Source organism: Pipistrellus kuhlii, unplaced genomic scaffold (genome assembly GCF_014108245.1).
Source record: "Pipistrellus kuhlii isolate mPipKuh1 unplaced genomic scaffold, mPipKuh1.p scaffold_m20_p_3, whole genome shotgun sequence".
NCBI lineage: Eukaryota > Metazoa > Chordata > Mammalia > Chiroptera > Vespertilionidae > Pipistrellus > Pipistrellus kuhlii.
In genome coordinates, this window is record NW_023425529.1 from 133,350,473 (window position 1) to 133,376,167 (window position 25,695).

The 25,695-nt window shown below is 39.0% G+C and overlaps 1 protein-coding gene across 22 annotated transcripts in view; it reads left to right on the forward strand.

Moving 5' to 3' along the window:
• Window positions 1-25,695, forward strand: part of LMO7 (LIM domain 7) — a 222,627-nt gene that overhangs the window by 173,495 nt on the left and 23,437 nt on the right. For 15 of the 22 annotated variants that reach the window (XM_045588711.1, XM_045588710.1, XM_045588705.1 and 12 more), the window contains 6 exons: window positions 670-1,389; window positions 2,379-2,408; window positions 9,877-9,994; window positions 12,022-12,164; window positions 13,455-13,887; window positions 15,977-16,285. In XM_045588711.1, the coding sequence (XP_045444667.1) occupies window positions 670-1,389; window positions 2,379-2,408; window positions 9,877-9,994; window positions 12,022-12,164; window positions 13,455-13,887; window positions 15,977-16,285 (1,753 nt within the window). The remainder of the gene's footprint in view (window positions 1-669; window positions 1,390-2,378; window positions 2,409-9,876; window positions 9,995-12,021; window positions 12,165-13,454; window positions 13,888-15,976; window positions 16,286-25,695) is intronic. The other 7 variants (XM_036459097.2, XM_036459098.2, XM_036459101.2 and 4 more) reach the window with 4 other exon arrangements.

Sequence of the window (25,695 nt, forward strand, 5' to 3'; positions counted from 1 at the left end):
GCATGCAGAAGGCAGCCAATCAATCATTCTCTCTCATCATTGATGTTTCTCTCCCTCCCTCTCCCTTCCTCTCTGAAATCAATAAAAATATGTTTAAAAAACAGAAAAAAGAAAAGTGAACGTAATCTTACAGTTGTGCTATGCATGGAGATATAAAGGAAATAACTTCCAGATGGACAAGTGGACAGGAAAGTCTGGTGGGAAAATGCAAAGAGAGGAGTCACCAGGGCCTTTTAGCTTCAGAGCATTTTAGTTTTTAAATGTCTGCTTCCTCCCGGTGCCTATTGTATACAGTGCTCCATGACCAACTCTAAAACTTTTTCAAGATCATTCCTGCTTCTCTGGGATGAGAATGAGGTCATTGTGGCTCATGGAGTGAGGCAGAGATGACAGCAAGAGTTACGTTGTACTCTACTCAGCTCGAGCCCTGTCACTTGGCCTGCCTGGTGCCCACCTTTCCTGAGCTATATCCTCTGCTCCTGTTTCTTTAAGTGTACCCAGGAAAGTCACAGGTGATGGCATTTGGTGCTCGTCTTTCTTCCACACAAGAGCCGTTCCCATGCCCCCTATAATTAAACAATAATGGCTAGTTGGTCTGCTACCTAATTACCTGTTCTCCTTAATGCACTTAATAAGATTCTCCCTTCCTTTTTCTTTTCTGTGCTTCAGTCCGTTTTTACTACTTCAGGCCCTCCAAACATATTCTGACGACATCTTATCTTCTGAAACAAATATCAAACTTGATCCCACTGCTGGCCCAAGGCTCATAACTCGCAGGAGGCATCTCTCTTATGCCCCAGGGTATAGAAGAGGCGACCTTGAGATGTCTGCCCTAGATCCCGACTTAGAGAATGACGATTTCTTTGTCAGAAGGACTGGGGCTTTCCACGCCAATCCATGTGTCCTCCGAGCTTTCGAAGACTTCAGAAGGTTTTCTGACCGAGATGATCCAGTAGAGAGAGATATAATTCTGCAGTGCAGAGAAGGCGAGCTCGTACTTCCAGATCTAGAGAAAGATGATATGATTGTCCGGCGAATCCCAGCACAGAAGAAAGAGGTGCCTCTATCTGGGGCCCCAGATAGATACCAACCAATCCCTTTCCCCGAGCCCTGGACGCTTCCTCCAGAAATTCAAGCCAAGTTCCTCTGCATACTTGAAAGGACGTGCCCAGCCAAGGAGAAAAGTAGTAGCTGTAGAGTACTAGTTCCTTCGTGTCGGCAGAAGACAGATGACATGTTGACCCGGAAGATCCAGCACTGGAAGCTGGGAACTTCTGTGCCTCCCATCAGTTTCATCCCCGGTCCCTGCAGTGAGGCGGACTTTCGGAAGTGGGAGGCCATCCGGGAGGCCAGCAGGCTTAGGCACAGGAAGCGGCTGATGGTTGAGAGGTCAGAGTGTGTTTCTGCAAGGACTTTGCCTGTCCTGAATGGATGGTCTTGTGTTCCTTTTCTTGTGTGAGAACGTGGCATCGTGTTGCCCGACTGCATGTCTCGAGCCATTGTGAAGCATCCTCTAGACATTTATTTTGCTTTGAGAAACCTTTGCACGTTTCATAAAAAAAGTGCCATTCCATATTTGCATATCACCGAATCGCCTATGCGAGGCCCATTTCAGAAAGTGTGTACACAGTCACTGCCTTTGGCCTTAAGGAGAGACTGTGGTAGTATTCTGCAGCACGGTGTTTCATGAAAATGTTTTCTGATCACATTTACAGACTTTTATTGTGTCCAGGCGTTTCTGAAACAGTCCGGTTGTAGTTTGGTTTTATGTGTTTCTCATTTTGGAGTGTATGATTTTTGTGTAAGAATTTCCCTTAAAATATGGCATTGCAAGTTTCATTTAACTTGATTTTGATTTTTGTTTTTGACCTAGGTTTCTTGGACTATTAAGTGTGTGAATTTCTAAATTTATATTTTCAAAGTTTAGTGCAAACTTGATTAAAATGCATGAATGTTATTTGCTGTCTGCTGAATTTTACATGTATGCAATTATGGCCATTTTTAGAGTAATGAAAACTTGATGTTTGATAAATGGTCAGTTTGTTGAACTTTGGGATGGGCAAATGTGATTAGGTTGAATAAACTGAGTAGATGCAAATCTAACTTTTTTATTAGTTCCTGGCAACTAATAAATCTTTTTGTTTTGGATTTGTCAGTTCAAGCTAAATCTGAAAACTCTTGATCTTGCTTAATGTGAATTTCTTGAGATATGAGATCAATGAGAATTTGAGACATGATCAAGCACGTGACTGGAAAAGCAACCTTTTGAGATTTGTCCATCTCTTGTTAGACACTTAAGTTAAAAACGCCAAACATTTTAAAAAAAAATAACATACTGGAAGAAATGACTTTTAATTTTTGGTTTTCTGATTTCTTAGACTCTTTCAAAAGATTTATGGTGAAAATGGGTAAGTGTCATGGTTTGGGGCAAAAAAGAAATCTCTGCACATTGTTTGTCCTTTGTGTAATGTGTCATTGCACTGCTATCCTGGCATGTTACTAAACGTGGATGCTGTGTGCTATGCATGAGATTTTAAAATGGGGTATTTTTCTTAATTTAGCAACCTAATGGTAGTGTGTCTGAGTGCTCAGTGCATGAACTGCTATATCACAACAATAGAATTGCTTTATCAGTTCAAAATTCAGAGTTTTTTTGTTTTGTTTGTTTGTTTGTTTTTGAGTTGATTAAAAGTAACAGAAGCACTTACCTGAGATTGGGTATATTTACTTTGGTATTTGATTATTATATAGACCTAAGTTCTCCTTTCTGCATGTGGAAGACTGCATAGCTGCATTTTCGAAAACCTTTGTTGGAAAGAGGAAATTAGCATTTACTTTGAGGTTGGAATACATGCAGTGGCATTGCCTATATACTCCTACCTAGGTGGGCTTTCTTAGTTTGGATGGTGAATGTCATTAATCTTCCCTTAGTAGGATTTGGAAATATTTGATGTTCTAGAGTCAAATTAGCCTTCCAAAACTTGCAAAAATTAAAAACTTGGTAGTTTCCAGTATTATTTATAACTAATTCTTAATTTTTGTCTTTTTTTTTTTTTTAATTTTAGTTTCGTGATAGACATAAATATTATAAAAATAACTTTCTGGAAATATTTTCCATTTCCAGAATAGTAGAGTTAAAAGTAAATACTACTTTTACTTTTTACTACATACTAACTGTATAGTATCATTTATTCTTAGTGAAAAATAACCAGTGGCTACATATAAATAAATATTTTCCATTAAACTTCCTTTGATGTTGTGAGTCTAACTGTTAACATTTTTGAGCAAGAAGAAAACTTAAATATTTTAACCGATCTCTAATCAAATATCTTAAATTTAAGGCCTAAGACTGAATAGCAAAGTATCTTTCCCTACTTAATTCATCTCTAAGATTTAATTCATAAGATTCTCTAGTTTTGATGGTTTGATAGTGTAGAGGTCTTGAAAGTTGCTAAAATTGCTATTTATAGCAATATAACCATTATGGATGTCAAAGGTGTCGCTGAAGCACAGGCACATCATTGCAAGTACTTCTCAGTTGATGATTTTAAAAATCAGGCTCCCAGCCTGCTTTGCATATGCCATGTGAGGATACCTTGTTCCCTCCTCTGCTCCTCAGGTGTTAGAGCTTTCTCATCAGTGAGGATGAACAGGCCACTTCAACATGATGCTTAAGCATCTGCTCATCTTGATTCATCAAGGCAAAGCTGTTTTAACTTGATGAAGAACCTCTTTGCAGCTTCTGGCATTTTGAATGATAATTTTCAGAAGCATTTTCATTGGTAAATAAGATTTTTATAACGTAAATAGGTTGTTTTTCTTCAAGTGGTTACAAGTACCATGAGTACAAGTCATGTGAGGGATGGAAACAGGTACAGCTATTTCAAAGATTGTACATGTTCCTCTTTAGGGATATGTTACATCGGTATAACTGGGTTAAGAAAATAGAGAAACCCAAATGCCAAGGCTCAGAAAGCAAAAGCTTTTTATGGGCTGTCACTAGCAGGAGCAAATGCCGCCTGTAGATTATTTCAAGACTGTTGTTTGCCTAGTGTAGTGTTTATTATAAAGGCAATTTAGTGGCAAGGTAACAACACAAATAAAGAAAAATTGTAAGTTGAGACTGATGAATAATGTTTGCCTTGTCAAATAATGGAAAGTAACACAAATATATTTTCACAAAACTCAATTGCATTTTAAGCCACTTGCAATAAAAAAAAATCTACTATATGGTATTTTTCTCCCTATATTCTATCAGTTATTGATATTTTTCTTAAATTGATCTGTAATGAAAACAAAAAAATTGGATTGATTATAGGCTTTTAATATGGAACTCACTTCATGTTTATAAAGATGTCCATAAGTGTTTATAAGCATAAAACAACTGATATTTCTGGGTGATATTTCTCTGGACATAATGTATGTTATCTGGAAAATCATTATTGTTCAACATCCTATGGTTGAAAAATAATGAGTGCCTTTTTTTTTTTTTTTTTGTAAGGACCAGGTTAAAGAGAAATCTGTATTAAAATTTTGCAATTGTAGGTTATTAATTTTTGGCTTGCTTTTTATTTGGCATTTAACACTTGTCACTTGTGTATTTTTAGTAAGACGCTTTGTATGTGGCAGTCATTTCTCACATGTGTGCTTTTGTGTTGCATGGACTTATGCCTTATGGTCTTGGTGGATGCTCTAAGGGCAAATATGTAAGGGTGTACAGTAATAATTTTGCAGTATGATTAAGCCATTGAATCTGCTGCCAATCATCTTTTTATTGCCAAGACAAGAAAAAGAAAGGGAAAATAATGTTGATGTGAGTTACTTTATGAGGATTAGGCTGCCAGGAAATATTTTACAATATCTGCAGACTCTTTGTCATACTGGGTGAGCTTTTTTTTTGGGGGGGGGGGGGGGGCTGGCATTGCTACTGGCATCTAGTTCCTTTACAGCAAGGATGCTGCTAAATGCCTTTGGGTAAGCAGGATAGCCCCCAACCACAGATAATTTTCTGGCCACAAAATGTTAATAGTACTGCTGTGGAGAAACCCCACCTTTAGACTATAAACTTATAAATGAAAAGTTTCCTTTATATTGTTTATCAATCTATTTTATGGCAGCTCTAAAGCCTTTTACCCTGGTTTTAATATTGATTACCCTTTAGTTTGGTGAATTCCTGCAACACCTAATGGAGGTATATTAGTAGAGAGTAGGGCAAAAGTAGGTGTATAATTGTTCATATGGAAAATAATACAATAATTATTCAATAATAGTACAAGCATAAAGCTTCACATACTCACAACTGCAGACCTACTTTCACCCCATGTATTTGTAGATGCATAAATAAGTATATTTATATCTTCCTCTGAAGGTTGGGGCCTCTTAATATCATAGAATTTCTATTTGCCCCATGAGGCTATCAGTGATTTTTATAGTAAGGAAATTTTTCTACACGCTAATCCTTTTTGATCCTTTACTCCTTAGATATTCATCTGTAAGTTTTATGAAATTGAGTTCTAAAATAATATGCATCATAAAACTAGTCAAAAAGTGCCAGGAGAGTAGCAGTTGATCAGTATCGTGGGAGAAGAGAGTAAGATTCTAGTAATACTGTTTTATAATCTATACCTTTGTTTCTTTACCTATCCCCTTCTTTCTCTCTCTACCCCAACTACTCGAGTCGATTCAGCTAAAAATGCCACATATTAGACCTATATTTTTATTTTTGTAAAAAATCCAAAGCAATTCTAAATGGAAGCCTCCCCAATTTTAAGGGTGGCAGATAAATGAATTGTAAGAATTGTGATTGGCTAGTGAATATTAGAGCATGCAGTCTTTCATAGTTTTCGCAAACAGTTTTCCTGAGACTATCCTTGGTGCTCATTTCATTTCTGTAAGATAGACAGGTGGATATTATATGCATTTTAGAAACATGGGGAAAGGGAAGCAGATACTGCAGCTTTCCCAAGGTCGTCCAGCTAGTGAGTGGTAGAACCAGACTGAAGTTTTGTCTAATGAGATAATCCCGGTAGGCTGCTTGGCTCACAGTAAGTCCTCAGAAGTTTATTATGCTGTCAACTCTGATAAGGACAGAAAGAATTCTTCATGATCTGGCTAGAACACTCCCGTACTCCAAAAGTTCTAGATTTTATCAGCGTGGCCTGGGATGACCTCTCTTATTTGAAACTGCTTTGGGAGTTAGTTTTCAGAAGATCCCACACAGTTACATTTGCCTTACTAAGAAGAGTTGGTGTACAGCACGAGATGGCTGTTGCTATGCAGTCCACATAACCTCCCCACGTCTCATAACGATCCCTTTCTTGAATGTGGAATGGAGGCTCAGAGAAGTGAAATGAAGTTAGGTTGGGATGAAAACTGGTGCCATAGTCGGGCATGGAGCCCCCACCTCCTGTCTCATTCCAGTGCCTGGCTCAGCCTGTATGGAAAGTGCTCAAGCTTCTGTAGGAAACTTTATGCACCCGAGGGAACAGAAGGAGCTCACATTCCTGCTCTGCGCAGGGGCTTGTCAGCTCCTGATCGTGTTTGGCTCACTTTGTTCACGTTGGGCACCACCTGTGTGCCAGGCTCAGTGCGTGGGCTCTCGGGACGTTGCTTTGCCCATGATGGTATGTTTTTTGAAAAGACACAAGTTCAAGTTCTGCAGTGCAGACAGGGAGGTCTCACAGAGCACCAGTGTAGAAGTCTGGGCCAATTGACACCAGCTAGTCTCCCCCCCTCCCCCATAATATTACTGTCATATTTGCATTTGCATTTTTGTTGTAAAATTCTCACAATCTCATGTTTTAAGTATCCAGATTCCCTTCATGTCTTGATCTTGAACATTTTTCCTTGCCTCTTTTTGGTGAGTCTGTTACAGTATTAGCTGAAATAGCCTAATTCTTTGCAGTTTATGAGTTCAGTAAATTTATATCCTCAAATTTATACAAATCAGTTTTATATAGTCATACCTAGTTAAGTAATATTACATTCATAAAGCAATATATAATTTCATATATAAATTTATATATTTCCTATATATAATTTTTTAGTATTCCTTAATAAATCCTATAAAGCTTTCTTTATAAAACTTTGGGAAGGAGTTATACATTCTTACGGAATATTAGAAACATTTCAAGTTTATTTTGCTTGAATTAAATGTGGTGAAACATTCCTCATTCTTACCACGGATGTTAAATGCATGTATCCTGCATGCCTTGTGCTATGCTTTCCTCCCAGACAACATGTGCACCTGTGAGGGAGCTAAGCCAGACATGCACGCTTGTGCACACACTATGTACACAATATGCTGAGTATGAAATACCCTAAGAACGGTAGAACTAAAGCCCTAGAGAAGTTGGGAGAAGGGACAGACAGACCATCTTTGGCATGGAGGAGCTAGGGAGACTTTATCAAAGTAGCAGAATATTACCTAGATCATTAATACATTTATGATTACATGCATGGGCTGGGCTCTCTTGGAGGCACAGGTGATACAGCCATAAACAAACCGGACAAAACTCCTGCTTTGTAATCTTATAGGACAAGGCAGGTGGTGTCGACATAAGCGTACATTTCAGATGGCAATATTTGCTAGGGAGAAAGGTGGGCCAGGGGAGAGGGACATTTGCTATTTTTGCAAGGTGGTCAGGGAAGGAAACACTGAGGTAACGTTTAAGCAGGTGACTGGGAGCGAGAGGTAAGCCACGAAGAGCTTATATGTGAGCACGAACAAGGAAACCAGTTGGCAGTAGCTGAGTGAGTGGAGGAGATGAGTGCAGAGATGTAGGTGGGGACCAGGTCATGGTTGGACCTTGTAATTCTTGGTAGGATCTGTTTTTAACTCGAGTGAGATGGGAAGGATCTGGGGTGGTGCCTAGACACAAGATCTGAGAGCAGTTTTGAAGACTCCTCTGTCTGCTATATTGAGAATGCACTGTTATTGGGCAGGAAGAGGTGGAAGTAGGGAGACAGATTATTGTGATAATACCGAAGGAGACATGATAGCCTGGAGCAAGGTGGTAGAGGTGGAGGTGATGAGGGGTGGTTGTATCTTAGATATAGTTAGAAGGTAGAGTGACAGGTTTTACTAAGGAGATCAGCTACCATGTATGAGAGAAAGAGAGAAGTGAACATTGTGCTGACTTTTATTGGGATGATAAAGATGGGTTTTGAGCAGGTAGTAGAATGAACAATCAGGGGTGTGGTCTGTGATAAGTTTGAGTGACCTGTTAGACTTCCAAATGGTCATTGCTTACACTCATCCGGAAGTTAGCAGGGTTTCTGAGGATGGAAGGGCATTTGAAAAGGCATATATACTGGGAAGGGGTGTTGAGTGGAGGGAACCGTTCAGGACCATCACTGGGTCTGGAGACTGGGTGATAATTGAAGAAGCTTTTAAAAAAGTCTAGTTAAGAGTTGACTGTGCTCTGATCTAGGGTGTTGGCAATAGAAATGGAAAGAAAAAGACACTGAGTGAGAGGACTTGATAACTAATTGAACGTAGGGAGAAGGGAGAGGCAAAGGTGAAAAATGGTTCTTTGGTTTCAGATGTGGACGATTGGAGAGCAGGTAACACTACTAACAGCTATAGGAGGAAAAACAGAGTTGAGGACAGAATTGAGTTTGGCTACATTAACAATAACGATGTATTTAGTGAGTTATTGTTTGCAGAATCCTTTTTGATATTATTTCATTTGGTCCTCTTACAATTTAGATGGTTAGGGGATGTCCATGTAGAGATGTTTATCTAATGAGCAATTACAATTGAGTCTAAGGAGGGGACTGGTCCTTATCTGTGGATTTGGGAGCCATTTGCATAGATTATAATTGAATTCCTGAGCTTAGTAATGTGTGATGGCAAGATCTAGGGAAAGGCAAAGTTTAGGGGCCCAAGAAGGAGGTGTTGTGTTACTTAAGCGACTAAAGGTGGAGTCACCTACAATGAAATAAAATCAGAAGTGCCTTATGAAAGATTTGTATGAGAGAGCATTTTGGGCACTCCACCTTCAAAAGCTCTGTCTCTCTCTATCTCTCTCTCTTTACTCATTCTTACCTGCTCATCAATATTAGACTTGATTCCACTCTTCCCTCACTCCCCCATAGTTTCACCTTCTCTGGGGCAGTTTACCCCAACTTTTTATGGGTGCATGTATGTAGCACATATGTGCCTTATGTCTGTCACCCAACTTTGTTCATTAGTTTCTACTCTTGATTGAGCTCTGTGAGAGCTAACTCTCAGTACATCCTCATGGCAGGGGCACCCATAGACGACACTGAGAGCTGCCTTAATAAAAAGAAAGATAAGGAGGCTATATTATAACTGGGTATTAGAAGCTACCTGTGGTGCTTTGAGAACAAGTCTAATGCAGTGTTGGGCGGGTGGTATAGAATCTGCGAAAAAGCAGCAGCACATTTATTCATGCTATTGAACTTGAGGAGAAAATATCAGGTAATCATTAAATTATTTAATAAGTGTCCAGAAAAGGCAGCCAAACCTGAAAAGATTATCTTGGGGAGAGATAGAAAAATAAAGACAAATGATTCTAGTGACTAATAATAATAATTTTTTTTTTCTGAAACAGTTCTTTTATTCAGAGACCACTCTACATATGAGCATTGGATTTTTTTCTTTTCTTTTCAGACGTAGGAGGTTTCACTTAGCCATCTTGTGAAAGAATTCACACCTGAGTTGCATGCAAGGCTCTTGTTTCTGCGTTTTGGAAAAACACCATTTATCTCTGTAGTGCTATTTCTGTGACATTATCTCTAAAGCATCTAGGTAGTACGGCAGAAATTTAGATGGAATTTCCAAGTATAAGCCCAGCCTCCCAGTTCTAACTCTACGTCCAGTCATGTGAACCTCGGTTACTTCTGTTATAGGAGCAAGTCCATGAGCGATGTCAGCGCCGAGGATGTTCAGAACCTGCGTCAGCTGCGTTACGAGGAGATGCAGAAGATGAAATCCCAGCTAAAAGAGCAGGATCAGAAATGGCAGGATGTGAGTATGCCTTGTACTGGGTGGGAGAGGGGAAGACAGGGCAAGTGTGTGTGTGTTTGGCTTTTCTTTGCTTCCCTACAAAGAAAGTCTGTGTACTCAAGAGGTGGTTTTCCTTGCTATTAGAGAACTCAGGTTTGTAGAAAATGTGACCAACTTCCTTTAAGATTATTAAACCTTCTTGGTCCATGACTGTTGTATATTTGAAAGGCCAAATTGTGCAAAAACACAATAGGCTGTTGATCTTAATGTTCTCTGGATTCTCCTATGTGAGAAGCTCCTTCCTGGCCGTGCTGCTAATTGAATCGGGTGGGACCGCGACTGATCTGGTGAAAGGAAAAGGCTCTGCTCCATGTCTGGGAAGCAGAGGGGCAGGGCCTCGGCAGAACCTGGGCATCAGTGTGGAGAGATGAACTGGTTTTCAGAGTTTGTAGAGGAGATTTAAGAAGAAACAGTATGGTTGGAAATGTAATCATATAATCTGAATCAGAGTTGTTAGGTGTTTTCACAGAACTGCCATAGTTTTGTTCCTACAGAAGGGAGCTTGGCCTGTTTTGAAAGGAGTAATTGTTATAAATCAAAGCAGAGCATAAAAGTATTATAAGCTATACAAAGCAAACCCAAAGATGTTTGAGGACATCTTTATGGTAATAGAGTTGAGTGGTAGCATGAACAAAAGGCCCAGAGAGAGTAAATCTTAATTTTTTCAACCCCTGCTGTGGCCACTTTTCAAAATTCCAGTGCCTCTTTGAGGGGGGGGACTCAGTTTAATTGTCAGGAAACAGGAATTCCATGTCATTTTGCCAACATGCATGGCAACTGTCTGGGGTGTGAAAATAGTGTTGAGGAGTCATCAGTTAGGTTAGGTCAGATAGAAATTCATGCTTGTGATCCTGTAGGAGGAAATGCACACTTTTGTTCTTTCTGCAAATGGTTCCTATAAGGTTCAGGCTGTGTTTAAAGCAGGAGTGGCTTGGTCTGCTCCAGAGGGTTTAAAACCAAACTTAATGTTGCACGTCCCAGGGGTGAGATTCCTTTTAGTCTGAGAACTCGGAGAGGCTTCTACTTGGGCCAGAATGACTCGCAGTTCTTAATATGGGACTTCTCTGTTTGGGAAACATAGAGAAGGTTGTACCATTGAAAAATGCCTTAAGCCCCTGGATGTCAGAACCAGCTTAGACTGCTAGGGCTAACGTCAAGCTGAATCAGGTTGATTGTCCAGGGTTCACCTGGCGAGGAGAGACTTCCCTTCCCAGGAACATGGGAAACAGTGTCCCCTTGTTCTGTGTGATCTTCCTTATTGCCCTGTCCGTATGTAAAGCTTATCCACTTTGAAGAAGTCAGTACTCGAGGCTGGCCTCCCCAGTCAAGCCTTTTGCAACCCCTGCCTGAGGTAGGCCATGCTCTCCTTTTGACCCCTACTCTCTCTGCAATCCTATCGCACTCACTGCTGAATTGTTATTCACATGCCCGTCTTTCCCTTCCAGACTGAGAGTTCCTGGGCGGGGGTGGGGGTGGGGGGCTGGGGAGAACATCTGATTTATCTTTGTTTATACACCCTTTGCCTCCAAGCAGGGACCGAGCTCAGGGCTCATTCAATGGAAGACCCAGTGTGCATCCACGCTTAGCCATTTTATAATTATTTTCTCTGCTAGTTTCACTGGTGAAGAAATGTCATTTCATATAGCAGCCAGGTTATTAGAGTGAGATGAAAATGAACTTGAAACAGTTCCTGCTCCTTCTGACCTGGCACCTAATTACAAGCATTTAGCATTCTTTGTGAAATGGGCAATGAGGCAGGAAAACAAAAATGGGGTCTGTCTTATTAGGTCAGGTTTTTTAGGCAGACACATGAGATAAAGGCTTGGTACAGAAACGCTGGCTATAAAAAGCAAAATTAGGGCACCTTGGCATCAAGTGGGAGTGAATAGTTTCAGCGATGTAATGGGATACGCTGGCATGCTCTCACTGCTAGAAAGGGTGTGTAGCCATTCAGGTATGCCTGTGCTGATGTGATTTTCTTCTGTTAGGACCTTGCAAAATGGAAAGACCGTCGAAAAAGCTACACTTCAGACTTGCAGAAGAAAAAAGAAGAGAGGGAAGAAATTGAAAAGCAGGCGCTGGAGAAATCCGAGAAAAGCTCTAAGACATTTAAGGAAATGCTGCAGGACAGGTAATAGGCTGGCTAGATCTCCTGGTCTGAGAGACCAGTGTTAGAAATGGACATTTTGAGCATGTGCAGGGTGATTAGACTGTAACCAAATATGCAATGAAACTTTCAGCATTTTGCTTAGCAGTGAAAAAGCAAAGTATTGCTATGAAAAATAGTGGCTTGGATTGACAAAAGAATTGAGTACTAAATAGATATACATTATTTCTTCATTTACATTGGCTATTCATATGCAGTGGGTGGTGTTGGCTATATTTGGTGCAGAAAAGGGACTATTTTTTTCCTCCTTTTAAAATGAATTTAGGAATGGAGTAGTCAAGTAAAACCAGCTCCCACACTCAACTAAATTGTGTAAAATATAACAGAGTTATTTCCACATTCCAGTGTTACAATTAAAAAGGAAAACTATACAAAAATGAATTGTGAGGGTTTATTTTTTGCATTGCAACATAACTGAGTAAAGGTCAAATTAAAATTTCCTGTTAGAGCAGTTACTCTGTGAAACCTTGGGTTAGGTACAGCTCAGGGAAATGGCAAATATACTTTAAGGATAATGTCGAAAAGGAAATGTGCTGTCAGGTGAAATTACACAAAGCTCCTTTATGCCCCAGAAGCCAAATGCAAACACAGTTTCATTCATTTAAATGCAACTGTCAGCTTAAGAGGCACTCCTTACTAAATGCTAGAGATGAGACTGTTTCATCATTTTCTCCATATGTATGAGTGGTGACTTTTAATCTGTAATGACTGTCCGTGCAAATTCTATGAAGCTGTATGAAACTAGGTGATAACTTGATCTTAATGGAAGTCTGTGTTTTTTGCAGTCTTTTATTTTTACTATATTATTATAAATCATGTACAGGAAATACATGGCTGACAAGGAATCTACATCTTTGAAGGGTTGAAATTGGTTGCCAGGCAGTTATTTTTATAGTGTGTCAAATTTGGAAGAGTTATACATTTGTGGATAAATTTGGTGAATGATTCCTTATTAAAATTTTCTTTCCTTATTTTTCTTTACAACTTAAAAAAAAAATCCCTGTGAATTATTTGGGAACCTCTCTGAAAAGAAAAGTCAAACCCTTATAATATTTCTTAGTGTGGCATAAAACAATTGCATGTATTTATCCTCACCTCATATTCTGTTAGTATTATATTGCACATCGTGTGAAGTTAGTATTATATTGCACATTATTCCCAGCTCATTTTGTATGTTAATTACCAAAATAAGACCTGTCTCTCCACCTTGGAATGCCAAATGCCTAACTTTGCTGCCATGGTGTTTCCACTAAGGGAATCCCGAAATCAGACGTCTACAGTTACATCGAGGAGCAGAATATATTCTTCTGATGATGCATTGAATGAAGACAAGCTTCCCCTGACACTAACAATGTCAGAAGCAAGTCATCAGGGGGAGAGAGTAGAAGAGAAAGGAACAACATACCCTACAGAAATCCCTAAACAAGATTCTACAACTGTGGTGAAAAGAGAGGACCCTCTACCTGCTGAAATTCAGCTTCCCTCTAAAAGCCCCACGGAAAAACAACGCCCGGCCCCTTTGTCTGCCCAGCGTTCGCTGACTACACAAATGGAGTCGACTCGAGTTTCAGCTTCTCTCCCCAGAAGTTACCAGAAAACTGATACAGCTAGGTTGACATCTGTGGTCACACCGAGACCTTTTGGCTCTCACTCAAGGGGAATCTCATCGCTCCCGAGATCCTACACGGTAAAAAGTGTTCTCAGTTCATATACTCGATTCTCATGAGCAAACTGTTGGTGTACTTGTGCAGAAGATTGAGTTATGTATATTTAATATGTACAATGTACATAACATGTATAACGCAATTTTTATTTTAGCCAATGCAGAGTTCATAGATATTTCATGCTACTTAATGCTTACAATGTAGCAATGGTACAGAATTGATTAAGCTTTAAATTCAATGAAAATAGAACTGATACATTTTGAAGAATGAATAAGCTACATTCTAAGGCAGAGAATTTATTTTTTAGCATCAGATTTTCTCAGATATAGCTTTTGTAAAGTAATAGGTTGAACTATATGAAATTGCCAGATGTCAGTACTTTTAGACTTACAAAACATCAGTTTCATATGGTTTGACTTAAATATTTTCAGTTCTTATGTACAAATGTTTACTTTCCGTCATTTTCTACTTCATAAGAACTTGATATGTTTGAGTGTAGTTATTAAAATGTATCTTAAGTTCAAAAATTGCATATTTATTTCTATTTGTATTAGTATTTTTAAAGATATGGAATCGTTTGCCCTAAGAATAAAGCAGTATCACAGACTTGAAAGTGGGTTTACTAATTTTCATTATATAGAAGGAAGCAATACACTTCATACTGTCAATGTTCAAATTCCTTTTTTTCTCTGCCAATGTGGAATCTTTTAAAATCTAAAAGAGGAAAAATATAATTTAAAAAAATTGAAGTGAGGGAAACTTGTTTAAATAGCCAGGAAGAACTCCTGATCATTATCTTAAGTAAAATACAGTCATATTTGACAACATAAAAATTAAATTTATATGACAGACACTTTTAACATAGTCAAAAGATAATTTATAGACTTGGGAAAAATATTAGTAGCATGTATTATAAATATAGGGTCAATATCCCTAAGGTTTAAAATGGCCCTACAGGTTGGTAGGGCCATTTTAAAAACATAAACCAATAGGAAAATGGGTATAGAAATGAATAGCCAGCTCAAGAGAGAGGGGATTTAAATGGTTGATAACATAAAGGACCTAGGTGCATGTTCAACCTCATTAGAACAAGCATGAGCCGAAACCGATTTGGCTCAGTGGAGAGAGTGTTGGCCTGTGGACTGAAAGGTCCCAGGTTCGATTCCGGTCAAGGACATGTACCAGGGTTGCGGGCACATCTCCAGTGGGAGGTGTGCAGGAGGCAGCTGATTGATGATTCTCTCTCATCTATGTTTCTGACTCTCTATCCCTCTCCTTTCCTCTCTGTAAAATATCAATAAAATATATTAAAAAAAAGAGCAAGCATGAGGTGTACAACTTCTCACCCATCAGATTCAAAATGTCTAGTGTTGTCAAGGATACAGAGAAACGGACATTTAAAAAAATATATATATATTCTTATTGATTTTAAGAGGGAGAGGGGGAGAGAGGGAAAAGAAAGAGAGAGTTAGAAACATTCATGAGAGAGAAACATCAATATCAACCTGCTACTTCCTGCATACCACCCCCTGGGGATCAAGTCCGAACCCTAGGCATGTGTCCTGACTGGGAATCGAACCAGTGAACTCCTGGTGCATAGGTTGATGCTAAACCATTGGGCAATTCTGGCCAGGCGAAACAGACATTTTATACATTGCTTTGGGTGTGTTTTGCTATAATTTTTAAAAGATATTATATATAATTTATATGTAAATACCATTTGGTCTAGCAAGTCCACTTTTGGAAATCTGTGCTATAAAAATATTCTGATTATAAAGATAAATGGGTATTTGTTGCAGTGTTTTTGGAAGTTACAGAAAAATGTGAACACATTGAATGCATATCACATAAATAAATTGTAGATATCCATACTATAGAGTATTCAACAATTAAAAAGAGTAGAGTTCTATCTACTGACCTGGACTAATGTAAATGAGCAAAGCAAGTTTCAGTTTGTTTATAATATAAATTCTTGTGAAAACAACTCCTCCTCCTACACGGGTATGAAAAAATGTGCTCCAAGCTTTTAGTAATCTTTACTAAAATATGACTGTACACATTTAAAAACAGAAATCCAATAATACCAAGTTTAAAATGATGTTTCCTGTTTAGATGGATGACGTTTGGAAGTATAATGGAGACATAGAAGGCGTTAAGAGAACTCAGTACAGTTCGGTCAGCACCTCTGTGCAAAAGTCTGATCCAAGCCAGCTGGCTTCCAGCTTCTTCAGTGAAAGAGAGGCAGTGACATCAGGAGAGGGTGTGATGAGGTTGCCCTCTCCTACACCCCCCTTCTCGTCTCTCTCCCAGGACTGGGCTGCCACTTCTAATGCTACCTGGTCTTCAGTATCTGGCCCCAATTCAATGCCTGAACTTGGAGAAGGGAGAAGCTCACCACAGACAGAGGTGTCACCATCAAAGGTGAGTTTGGGATGGCATGTAATCACCCAGGGTCAGAAACACAAGTATCTAAACTGGAACCCCTACCTCTAACCCATGTTTCTAGGCATTGTGGTTGGTCACATGGGCTGATAATGTGGAATGTAAGCTTGCATTTATATTGAGCAGATCTTGGAGGAAGTAGGTCTCTTCTAACTCTGAGTTTATGGATTCAGATGGCCCTGTGACATGGGTGTATTGAGTCTGTTGGCCAATCTCCTTGGGGTTTATTTGGGTGTTCTTTCCACTGCTCATCTGCTGACTTTTCGCTGCAGAGCAGTCCTGGATTCAGGTGCAGGACTCACTCCGGAAGCTTTAGATACAGGTCTAATAGATAAAATGGATAATAAATGCCCCTTTTCAGGGACATTAACTGACCGAAAGGAGAAATTGGTACACACGAGAGGTGAAGGCCTCTACGGACATGGCATTTCTTTCTCTATCATATTAACCTTCTAGTTACTTTCAATGCTCATTTTATACTTTAAAAAGTCTAGTCCTAATGGTAATATTGAGGGTTAGTTACAGTATGACAATTGTTTTTCTTAACATTTGGAATCCAAACAAATATACCATCAGATGAAGAATGGAGGTATTTGTAGTTTTTCCTTCTTCAAAACCCCAAAGATGACAACAGAATTATTAAGTAATGACTGTTTAAAAAAAAAAAAAAAAAAAAAAAAAATATATATATATATATATATATATATATATATATATATATATATAATTGATTTTTTACAGAGAGGAAGAGAGAGGGATAGAGAGTTAGAAACATCGATGAGAAACATCAATCAGCTGCCTCTTGCACACCCCCTACTGGGGATGTGTCTGCAACCAAGGTACATGCCCTTGACCAGAATCGAACCTGGGACCTCAGGCAGACGCTTTATCCACTGAGCCAAACCGGTTTCGGCATGACTGTTTTTTTTTTTTTAGTATGTTTTATATGCAAGCTATAAAGCTGTTAATGGTCTAGAAGATCAAGCTTTTCTCTTTTAGAAAAAACCATCCTTAAGCACTTTAATATATTAATCTCTTTGCATAGAGGAGCTTTTGCAATTCTTTAACTTAGTGGTTAAAGATTTTTCTGGTTCCTTCCTATTTGTTTTCCAAGGTACAACATGAAGTATAGAACATGGCCTAAGTTATAGACTTTATGTGAAACTAGAAGCCCAGTGTATAAAATTTGTGCACAGGGGGATGGACCGAAACTGGCAGGGATTGGAACAAAACTGGCAGATGGACATCTCTCTCACAATCTGGGACTGCTAGCTCCTAACTGCTCACCTTCCTGCCTGCTTGATCACCCCTAACAACCCTCCCCCCCACCACCACCCTGATTACCCCTTACTGCCTCTGCCTGCCAGCCTGATCACCTTTAACTGCCCCTCTCTGGTTGCTCCCAACTGTCCCTCCTGCCGGCCTGGTTGCCCCATGCAGCCTGCTGGTCAGTTATTTGGTTGTCCCTTGCAACCCTCCTGCCAGGCATTGTGACCAATATTACCCTTTTATTAGTATAGATAATTTGAAATAGCATATTTTTTTGGTATATTGGATTTTTATTAGTTCTATAAAGTTTTACAGCTTTAAGTTTTTTCTTCTGATTATAAAGTACTATGTAGTTGCAAAAATTTGGAAAAGCAGGAAAGTAATTCCATTATTAATGGGTGATCTTTGTTAGCATTTAGGTATATTTCTTTAAGCTTTTCCTATGCATTATCTAAAGTAAATTTTTGCAGCTTGCTAAAATCCTTAGTGTGAAGTTACTTTTATAATTTTCATTTTTTTTTATTACTTTAAAAAATTTTATTTTTCAATTACAGTTTATACTTAATGAAATTTGATGTCAGTTTCAGGTATTTAACTTCATTTTAAAGAATTGGAAATATTAGTTAGCAATATGAGTTTCAGATGAGAACAATAGCCTACGTTATACTTGGGGAACATAAGGTACCAGTGGATGAATAATACAAACAGCAGCCAGGTGTCTTTTGTTTTAGGGACTTGCATGTGAGCTTTCCCCTTTCAAGCAGCAAATCCAAACAAGCAGCCTGATCAGTGTGTGGGCGCTCGGTGCACCCAACTCCCTCCGGCGACAGTTGACTAGCTTCCATCCACGGATTAAGAAGAGGCTCGGTGTGGTGTGTGGGTGTGTCCCCGCTTAGTGCAGGTCAGAGGAACCTGAATTAACATGGCATGGTGTCAGGTTTCATCCTTAATGGGTTTAGGCTTCTTTGTCACCAAGCTAATTAGGCTTCATCTAACGAGTGGGACCATTAGAGTTCTTAAACATAGGTGTGTGTCCTGTGGCCACTTTCCCATCACGGAGATGCTGGGTGTGTCACTTCAGAGCGAAGTAGCTTATGTAGCATCCCCCCACCCATGTCACTGAAAAGGGGAAAACACTGTGAAGGCATAAAGCAGTTGGTCATTAATGTTCCAAGGCATATGGAACACTCCTCCAAACTCTTGGCCAAACTATAATTCCAGGAGTTCACAGAATGGAAAAGTTAAAGCATAGCGCGTGGCTGAACCAGGTGCCTTGGTAGTTTTATAATTGTTCTTCGGGTCTTCATTCTCGCTCTTTTCTTGCACTTTTGCTAGGAATGTTCTTTTCTTTCTTCCTCCAGAATCTTCCCTGATGTTATGGTTTTCTCTCCCTGCTTCAGTGGAAGTTCAGGCCCTGCACCCATCAATGCAGATGCTTTGTAAATAGTCACATGTGTTGGTGCATTCCACAGAGCCTGGCATCGGAGGCACCTGGGTGGTGCCAGGTTGGACTAATCTCTCGCTGCAAAGCCTCAGTGATCTGCGCAGTGAAGTCCAGGGCATTCGGGAGTATTGCGGTCCCTCATCACTATCTCAAACTCCTGTAGTAGTGCAGTTAGCGGCTGTTTATTGAGGGATTACCAACCTCAGGGCATTAGTTAGTCCTCAGTGATCTTTGGATCACTGCTTTATAGTTGTGGAAATGCAGGCAGGAAGTAAGCATAGTACTTGTCCAAGGCCCTGCCAGGTACTGAGTGGTGGAGTCTGGATTTGAACCCAGGCAGTCTGACTCAAGCTTCCTACCTACACCACATCGTGTTGTGGGAAAGAGAGAGGAAGTAGGTGATCTAGCCAAATGAGACTGTTTGAACACATAAAATATTTGTTTTTATTGTCACCCATTTGAAATTGTTTATTTCACCCATTTCCGTCTTTTGAAGAAGTCCTCCTATTCTTTTATAGCCCAGAAGGGTTCTATCCTTTGTGAATACAAATATCTCCCTCCCCAAGTTGGAATTGAATTTTTCACCCTTGAAAGCTCCATCTGCTGAATTCTTCCTTATTCCATGTGTTCCCTGTGCCTCGTCACTAGTGTTCTTTATACCCTCCACGGCCTTTGCACAGAGTTGGAAGTGTTTGCTGACTTGATTTGCATTTAGGGCCCTGATTACTAGGCTGAAGCATAAATTTATCCAGCAGGTAACTTAGTTCCTTATGGGATCTTTAATATGGGAGTTTTAAGATGAATGGTTGTTTTAGGAACGTAAGCACTGTGATGTTGCATAGAACTATTTTAAGGAAATGAAATCTGCGTGCAGAGACTGGTTGGGAGCCTATCACAGAATTGTGGGGTTATGCCATAAAAAAGGAAAGGCATAGTGAGAAAAAATTGATATGACCTCATTTCCTGCCTACAGGGGTTTCTTTCCCATCTTCTTTGCTGAGCTCTGGGATTTTAGTCCTCTCTATTCCCTTTCTCCCTAGTTTTCTTTTTGTGTTGCTCTGTTGCCTGCTTCCCTTGCCAGTCCAGGCTGCTGGGACAATTCTGGGGGTGACCCTGAGCAAGAGGAGAGAGTCCTTCATCCTCTTCTAACCACCCCCAGGTGTGGCTTTCATGTTTTTCCCCCAAATTGTTGTTACCTACAGGTTTTCATTTTATTTTGTCCAGTCAGAGCCCTGAATTCTCAAATCCCATCCAAGCCCACATATTTCAATCTGTTCCCCTGATTTTTTTTTTTAAACAGTACCCACATCTAGAATGATATGTATGGAAGGAAGCTTTTTACATGTCCATTTCCTGACCTCTGAGCCTATTAAATGCCCCTTTTAATAACACCCAGGGCTTTCCTTATCACAGCTTCATACATGCATTTTATTGGCTTGTCACCTTCACTAGAGCTGACTTTGTGTGAAGGCAGGGAACAAGCCGGTCTTGCTCACTGTTAGCACAGTGTCTGGGTCTGTGTTTGCTGAATGTTGATTGAGTATTGTTGGCTTCACAGCTATGTTTGTGAGTGTTAAATAGGATTTTCTTTAATTGCTTAACCAGCATATATATAATGGATAACATTGTTTCCATGGGAAAAAGAAGGTAATTACTAGGCACCAACCACCTGCCTTGGCACCTTTTAAATGTTTCATTTATTCCTCTCAATAACCTTGCAAAGTAGGTGGTATCATCCACCTTATTACCAATGAAATTCTTGAGATTTGAAAGTTATATACATGCTCCAGGCCAGTTAAATGATCAGGCCACAAATATGATTTCTCTGACCTTAATGTTTATGAAATATGACTTGCTCAAATTTGAGAACTGCCTTAAGGAAAAACACCAAATGTTGACTTATTTTAACTTTGCCCTGTCTTTACCATTTTGGAGCCCATAGGGACTGAACTATCTTCTGGTTTATAAAGAGAAAATAATTCTTAAGACTGTTTTGAGGAAGGTACATATGTATCAGAATTATTTCTGAATTGTTGAGTTTAAAATCTACCCAGTAGACAGTAAGGAGCTGCGCGCATTTAAATAAGGTGTAATATAATAATTGCCATGTTCTGGCAGCTGTGTGGAAGATGGGGAAAAGTAAACTGGAGGCCTATTGGATGGTGACCACAGTAGTTTAGAGGAGACACCAAACTAAGATGATAACTTAAAAGAAGATGGAAGATTGGGGTAGTTCCAGGTGGAATTATGGATTGTGGACTTGACAACACTATTAAATGCATGTGTGTGTGGTGGGTAGTGGGGGTGAGGATCATTGTGTGGAGTCAGGGTGGGGAGCAGTTAGGAGAAGAAAGAGGAAGAGCCCCAGAAAGAACCTGATATTCTAAGGTAGGCATCTGGTTGGATAGTCATATAATTAACCGATATATAAAAAACAAGAGGCGGAAGAGCAGGTTAGGGGAGGAAGCTAATGAATGTAGTTTTGGATATGTTGGGCTTTGTTAGTAGTTAAAGATATAGCAGTGAAGGAGGTAACTCAGGAAAGGCTGTAGTCACAAAGATGGGAGACTTTGGCGGGAACAACAAAGTGAAAATGGAAAGAGGAAGAACATACTAATGAAATTGATGTGTCCGGAGAGATGGAGGAGAAAAGCAAGAGAAAGTGAAATAATGGGTGACTTGGAAGACTATTTCCTAGAAGCAAGAATTGATGGTGGTGTCCAGCCAGTGTGGCTCAGTGGTTGAGCATTGACCCATGAACCAGGAGTCAGGGTTTGATTCCCAGTCAGGGCACATGCCCAGGTTGTGGGCTCGATCCCCAGTGTGGGGCATGTCGGAGGCAGCTGATTGATCACTGATTCTGATAATTGATGTCTCTCCCTCTCCTCCCTTCCTTTCTGAAATCAATAAAAAATGTATTAAAAAAAGGAATAGTTGGTGATGTCTGATGGGATGAGGACTGTAAATGGATCTGGTAGGTAAGAGATAAGTTTGGAAAGGGTTGATTGAGTAAGTGTTAGAGCTGGAAATGCCCTGAGTCTTTGGAATGGGGACGTGGAAGAAGGAGGTATGCAGTCTCTTTTGGTGAAGGAGGTTAGTCCAGTGCCAGATCAGAGCCATAATTTGAAGGCTCACCTTAGACCTTGGAAAAAAAGACACTCAAATGCCGTTTGTACAGAAATCCAAGATTATTTATTTCCCCTGGTATTTCTGACTTTATAGCCTGAATCTACTTTTAGTGTTGAATTTTATCAACTTAAATAGGCTTCCCTTAAGTAAACATTTATCTAGTTGGAAAAGTTGAGGAGACTGTCTTGTTATTTTATAAGATTAACCCTGTTTTTCATTATTTCCCATCTGTGGTGATATGTGAGAATCTTAATTCACTAGATTTCATAAAAATAAATCTTTTTACTACTACTCCAGATCATCATGTTTTTGTTTAAAAACCACAGTTTTCAGTATATAGTTCGGTTTAAATTATACCTGATTTGAAGGAAATTATTTTCATTTTTAAGTGCTGATATGTTAATAACTAACTATATTTTACTGTTCTTGGCATAGACTACTTAAACTACTAGGGATAGTAGTTTGTCAGCCATGAAGAATCTAGATTTCCTCCAATAATTTATATTCATGGTTCCCTCCAGTTCAAAAAGTAATTCTCCATTATCTTCTGAAGCATGGATCCTTTGTAAGATACTTATGTGACATGCATCATGCAGAGAAAAACATGGGAGTAGAAATCCTAAGTGAAATCATTGCTGAAGAGTTTATGCTTGGCTATAATTATAGCTATGTTCCCCTGTAAGAAGTCTCAGGGGTAACCTAATTTAATAACCTTGAACTCCACAGAGCTGCTGGAAGGATTGCCATGAGGAGGCCATGCAGGTGGGGCTCTGGGGCCCCTAACCTGAAACTATAACCACCCTTTAGTTTTAATTCTTGCTATATATTACTTTTGGAGGGACATGGTATGCATCAAGATTTCGCTTGTGCATTTTTATAGGGTTTTAAAAAAGAAAAAGTTGAAAATCAATGTATTTGTGAGTGAGAAGGCTCTGTCAGGCTCAGTGACATGCCTGAGTCACCTGATTATAGACAGAATGGACTGCAGTTGTCCAGGTGGTTCATTCTTCTTCTTTGCCTGTGGACAGTGCCAAGGATCCACACACAACAGTCTGCCAGGCTGTAGCCACAGTGAGGCTGTCCTCTGTTAACTTCCAAGGAGGTGGTTATCTGCCCTTTTGTTTAATATGTCCAAGTAGAGGTTTATTTCCAAGGTAAGAGCAGCCCTTTGTAGACAATACTTCTGGTCTAATATAATTGGGAGACTCTCCCGTCCATGGCTTAAACTTGTTTGCTTTTATCCTGTATTTGCCAGAAAACATTCACTTGCTGTCTCCCACAAAGTGTTCTTCATGTACTTTGAGATTATCTATTAAATCTCCATCCTGTCTTTTATTCTTAATGATAAAAAACTCAGTTTCTTATATATCTAACCTATCATTTTCCTCTCTGCCCTTAATATAGCAGTAGATTCTGCATTTTAATTGGGTTTAAGTTGGAATTTGGGAGGGTAAGAGTAGTGAAGATGACCAATTATTTTTTGTTGAGTCATCTCTAAGTGTGTGGTAGTTTTTGTTAAGGAGTAGAACTAACTAGTAATTTTGTCTATTCATAGCAGAGTATTATTCTGGGGATTGGTGTTAAGGCTGATTATTAATGAGCGTTCTCAGGAGCTGCATCTGAGTTCCCATATTTAAACTGTTTTACAAGCTTTCTGATGAAACCTTTTTATGTTATTAGTTACAAACTTTTTCTTCAAAAATTCCATACCCACTGTTCAAGAATCAGTAATTATTTCTCAAGAGCAAGAGCCATGCCTAATCCATCTTTATTTCCCAGCGAGCTAAGCACTGTGTCATATGCAGAATAAGATGTACAATTAATGAATGTTGAGCAAATGAATAAGTGGATATTGTTATAGCACCTAGCTTTTGTGACCATATTAGATAATATGCTCTCAAATCTTTACTTACTATTTTCCTTCTAATTATTAGATAATGAGAAATTTTCTCAGAATATTGTCACTTGGATTTTAAACCTGTTTTAGAGGTTAAAAAATTTAAGCATAAGGCTTTAGGAATTGCTCAGTAGGGCCTAAGTTTCAGTTTAACTGCCAAATTATAATGTAGAAGTTGTAGGTATTTTTCTGAAAAATAAAGTGGCTTTAAGAATATATATATATATATATATATATATATATATATATATATATATATATAGTAAACTCTTAAGTCTAAATTCTTTGATTATGAATCAAAGAACTAACACACTAGTCTGAAAAACTCATTAAACTAAACTTCATATCTGCTGTTTACCCAAAACAAAACATGCAAACGATGAAACATAGTTAAATTTCCACAGGCATAGTATACTGTAAAACTTAAAATGTTTGTGCAACTTAGAATGTGTTGCTGTGCAGTATAATGATGGACACAGAAATAAAATTCTACCTATTGTCCAAGTGGCTATTGAGCTCATGTCACTTCAAGGAAGCTGTGGCCTGCAGCTCAGGGTGTCTCAGTAAGGAGTGACTTGGCTTCTTATTGCTGGTTCCTCAGAGATCACATAGTTCAGCATCTTGCAGCTTCTTCATGTGGCAGTGGGGCAAGCAAAAATGCCTTGCTAAATTTCAAATGCTCTTTAGGGGTGGTACCTGTCCCAGGTAAGCATACTCCTGGTTGCTGAATTATGTGTCTGTGAACCCCTTGAAATGATTCAGCTAAGTTCAGTGTTTGAAGCTTTTTTATAAGCATAGTGACATTTTCAAAATAAATGATTTAAATTTTTTTTTGTATTTTCAAAACTGACATTTTATTGAATTTGACATATAACACTATCTATTTAATGTGTACAACATGTTAATTTGATACATTTATATCTGTATAAATATAGTGCTAATTGGCACCTCTATCATGTTACATAATCACTCTTTCTCTTTAGAGGTTAGGATCATTAAGTTCTATTATCCAACAAGTGTGATGATTTTAATACATGTTGTCTATGTTCACTTTACTGTGCATTACATCTCTAGGGCTTATTAACTACTTTGTGCAATGCGTACTCTTAACAACATCTGTCCTATCTCCCCAACTCCATCCCCTGGTAAACACCATTTTCTATTTTTACAAGTTGGGCTTTTTTTACATTTCACATATACATGGTATCATATAGTACTTGTCTTTCTCTGCATGACTTACCTCACTTAGCACCATACATCCATGTTGTTGCAAACGGCAGAATGTTTCTTTTGTCAGGACTTAAGAATGTTCCATTACACACACACACACACACACACTTACACAGACATTTTCTTTCTCAACTGCATTCCTGGGTATAAACAAATAGTCTTTACATTAGACCCAATTATATGGTGAGCAAAAGCATAAACTTAATCAGTGGCCAATTGATATATTGTGAAAAAGAATCTGTTGATATAGATTTCCCCTAATGTAGGAGAAAAATAATAAACGTGGTAATATGTGTATAAATGAAGATTTTATCAAACCCAGGAAGAAAGGATGCAGCTCCCGTTTGATCATGACATAATTGAAGTGTACCTTGCCTGCGGCCTCCCTTCTTTCATGGATAGACTTTCCTCTACGTGGGT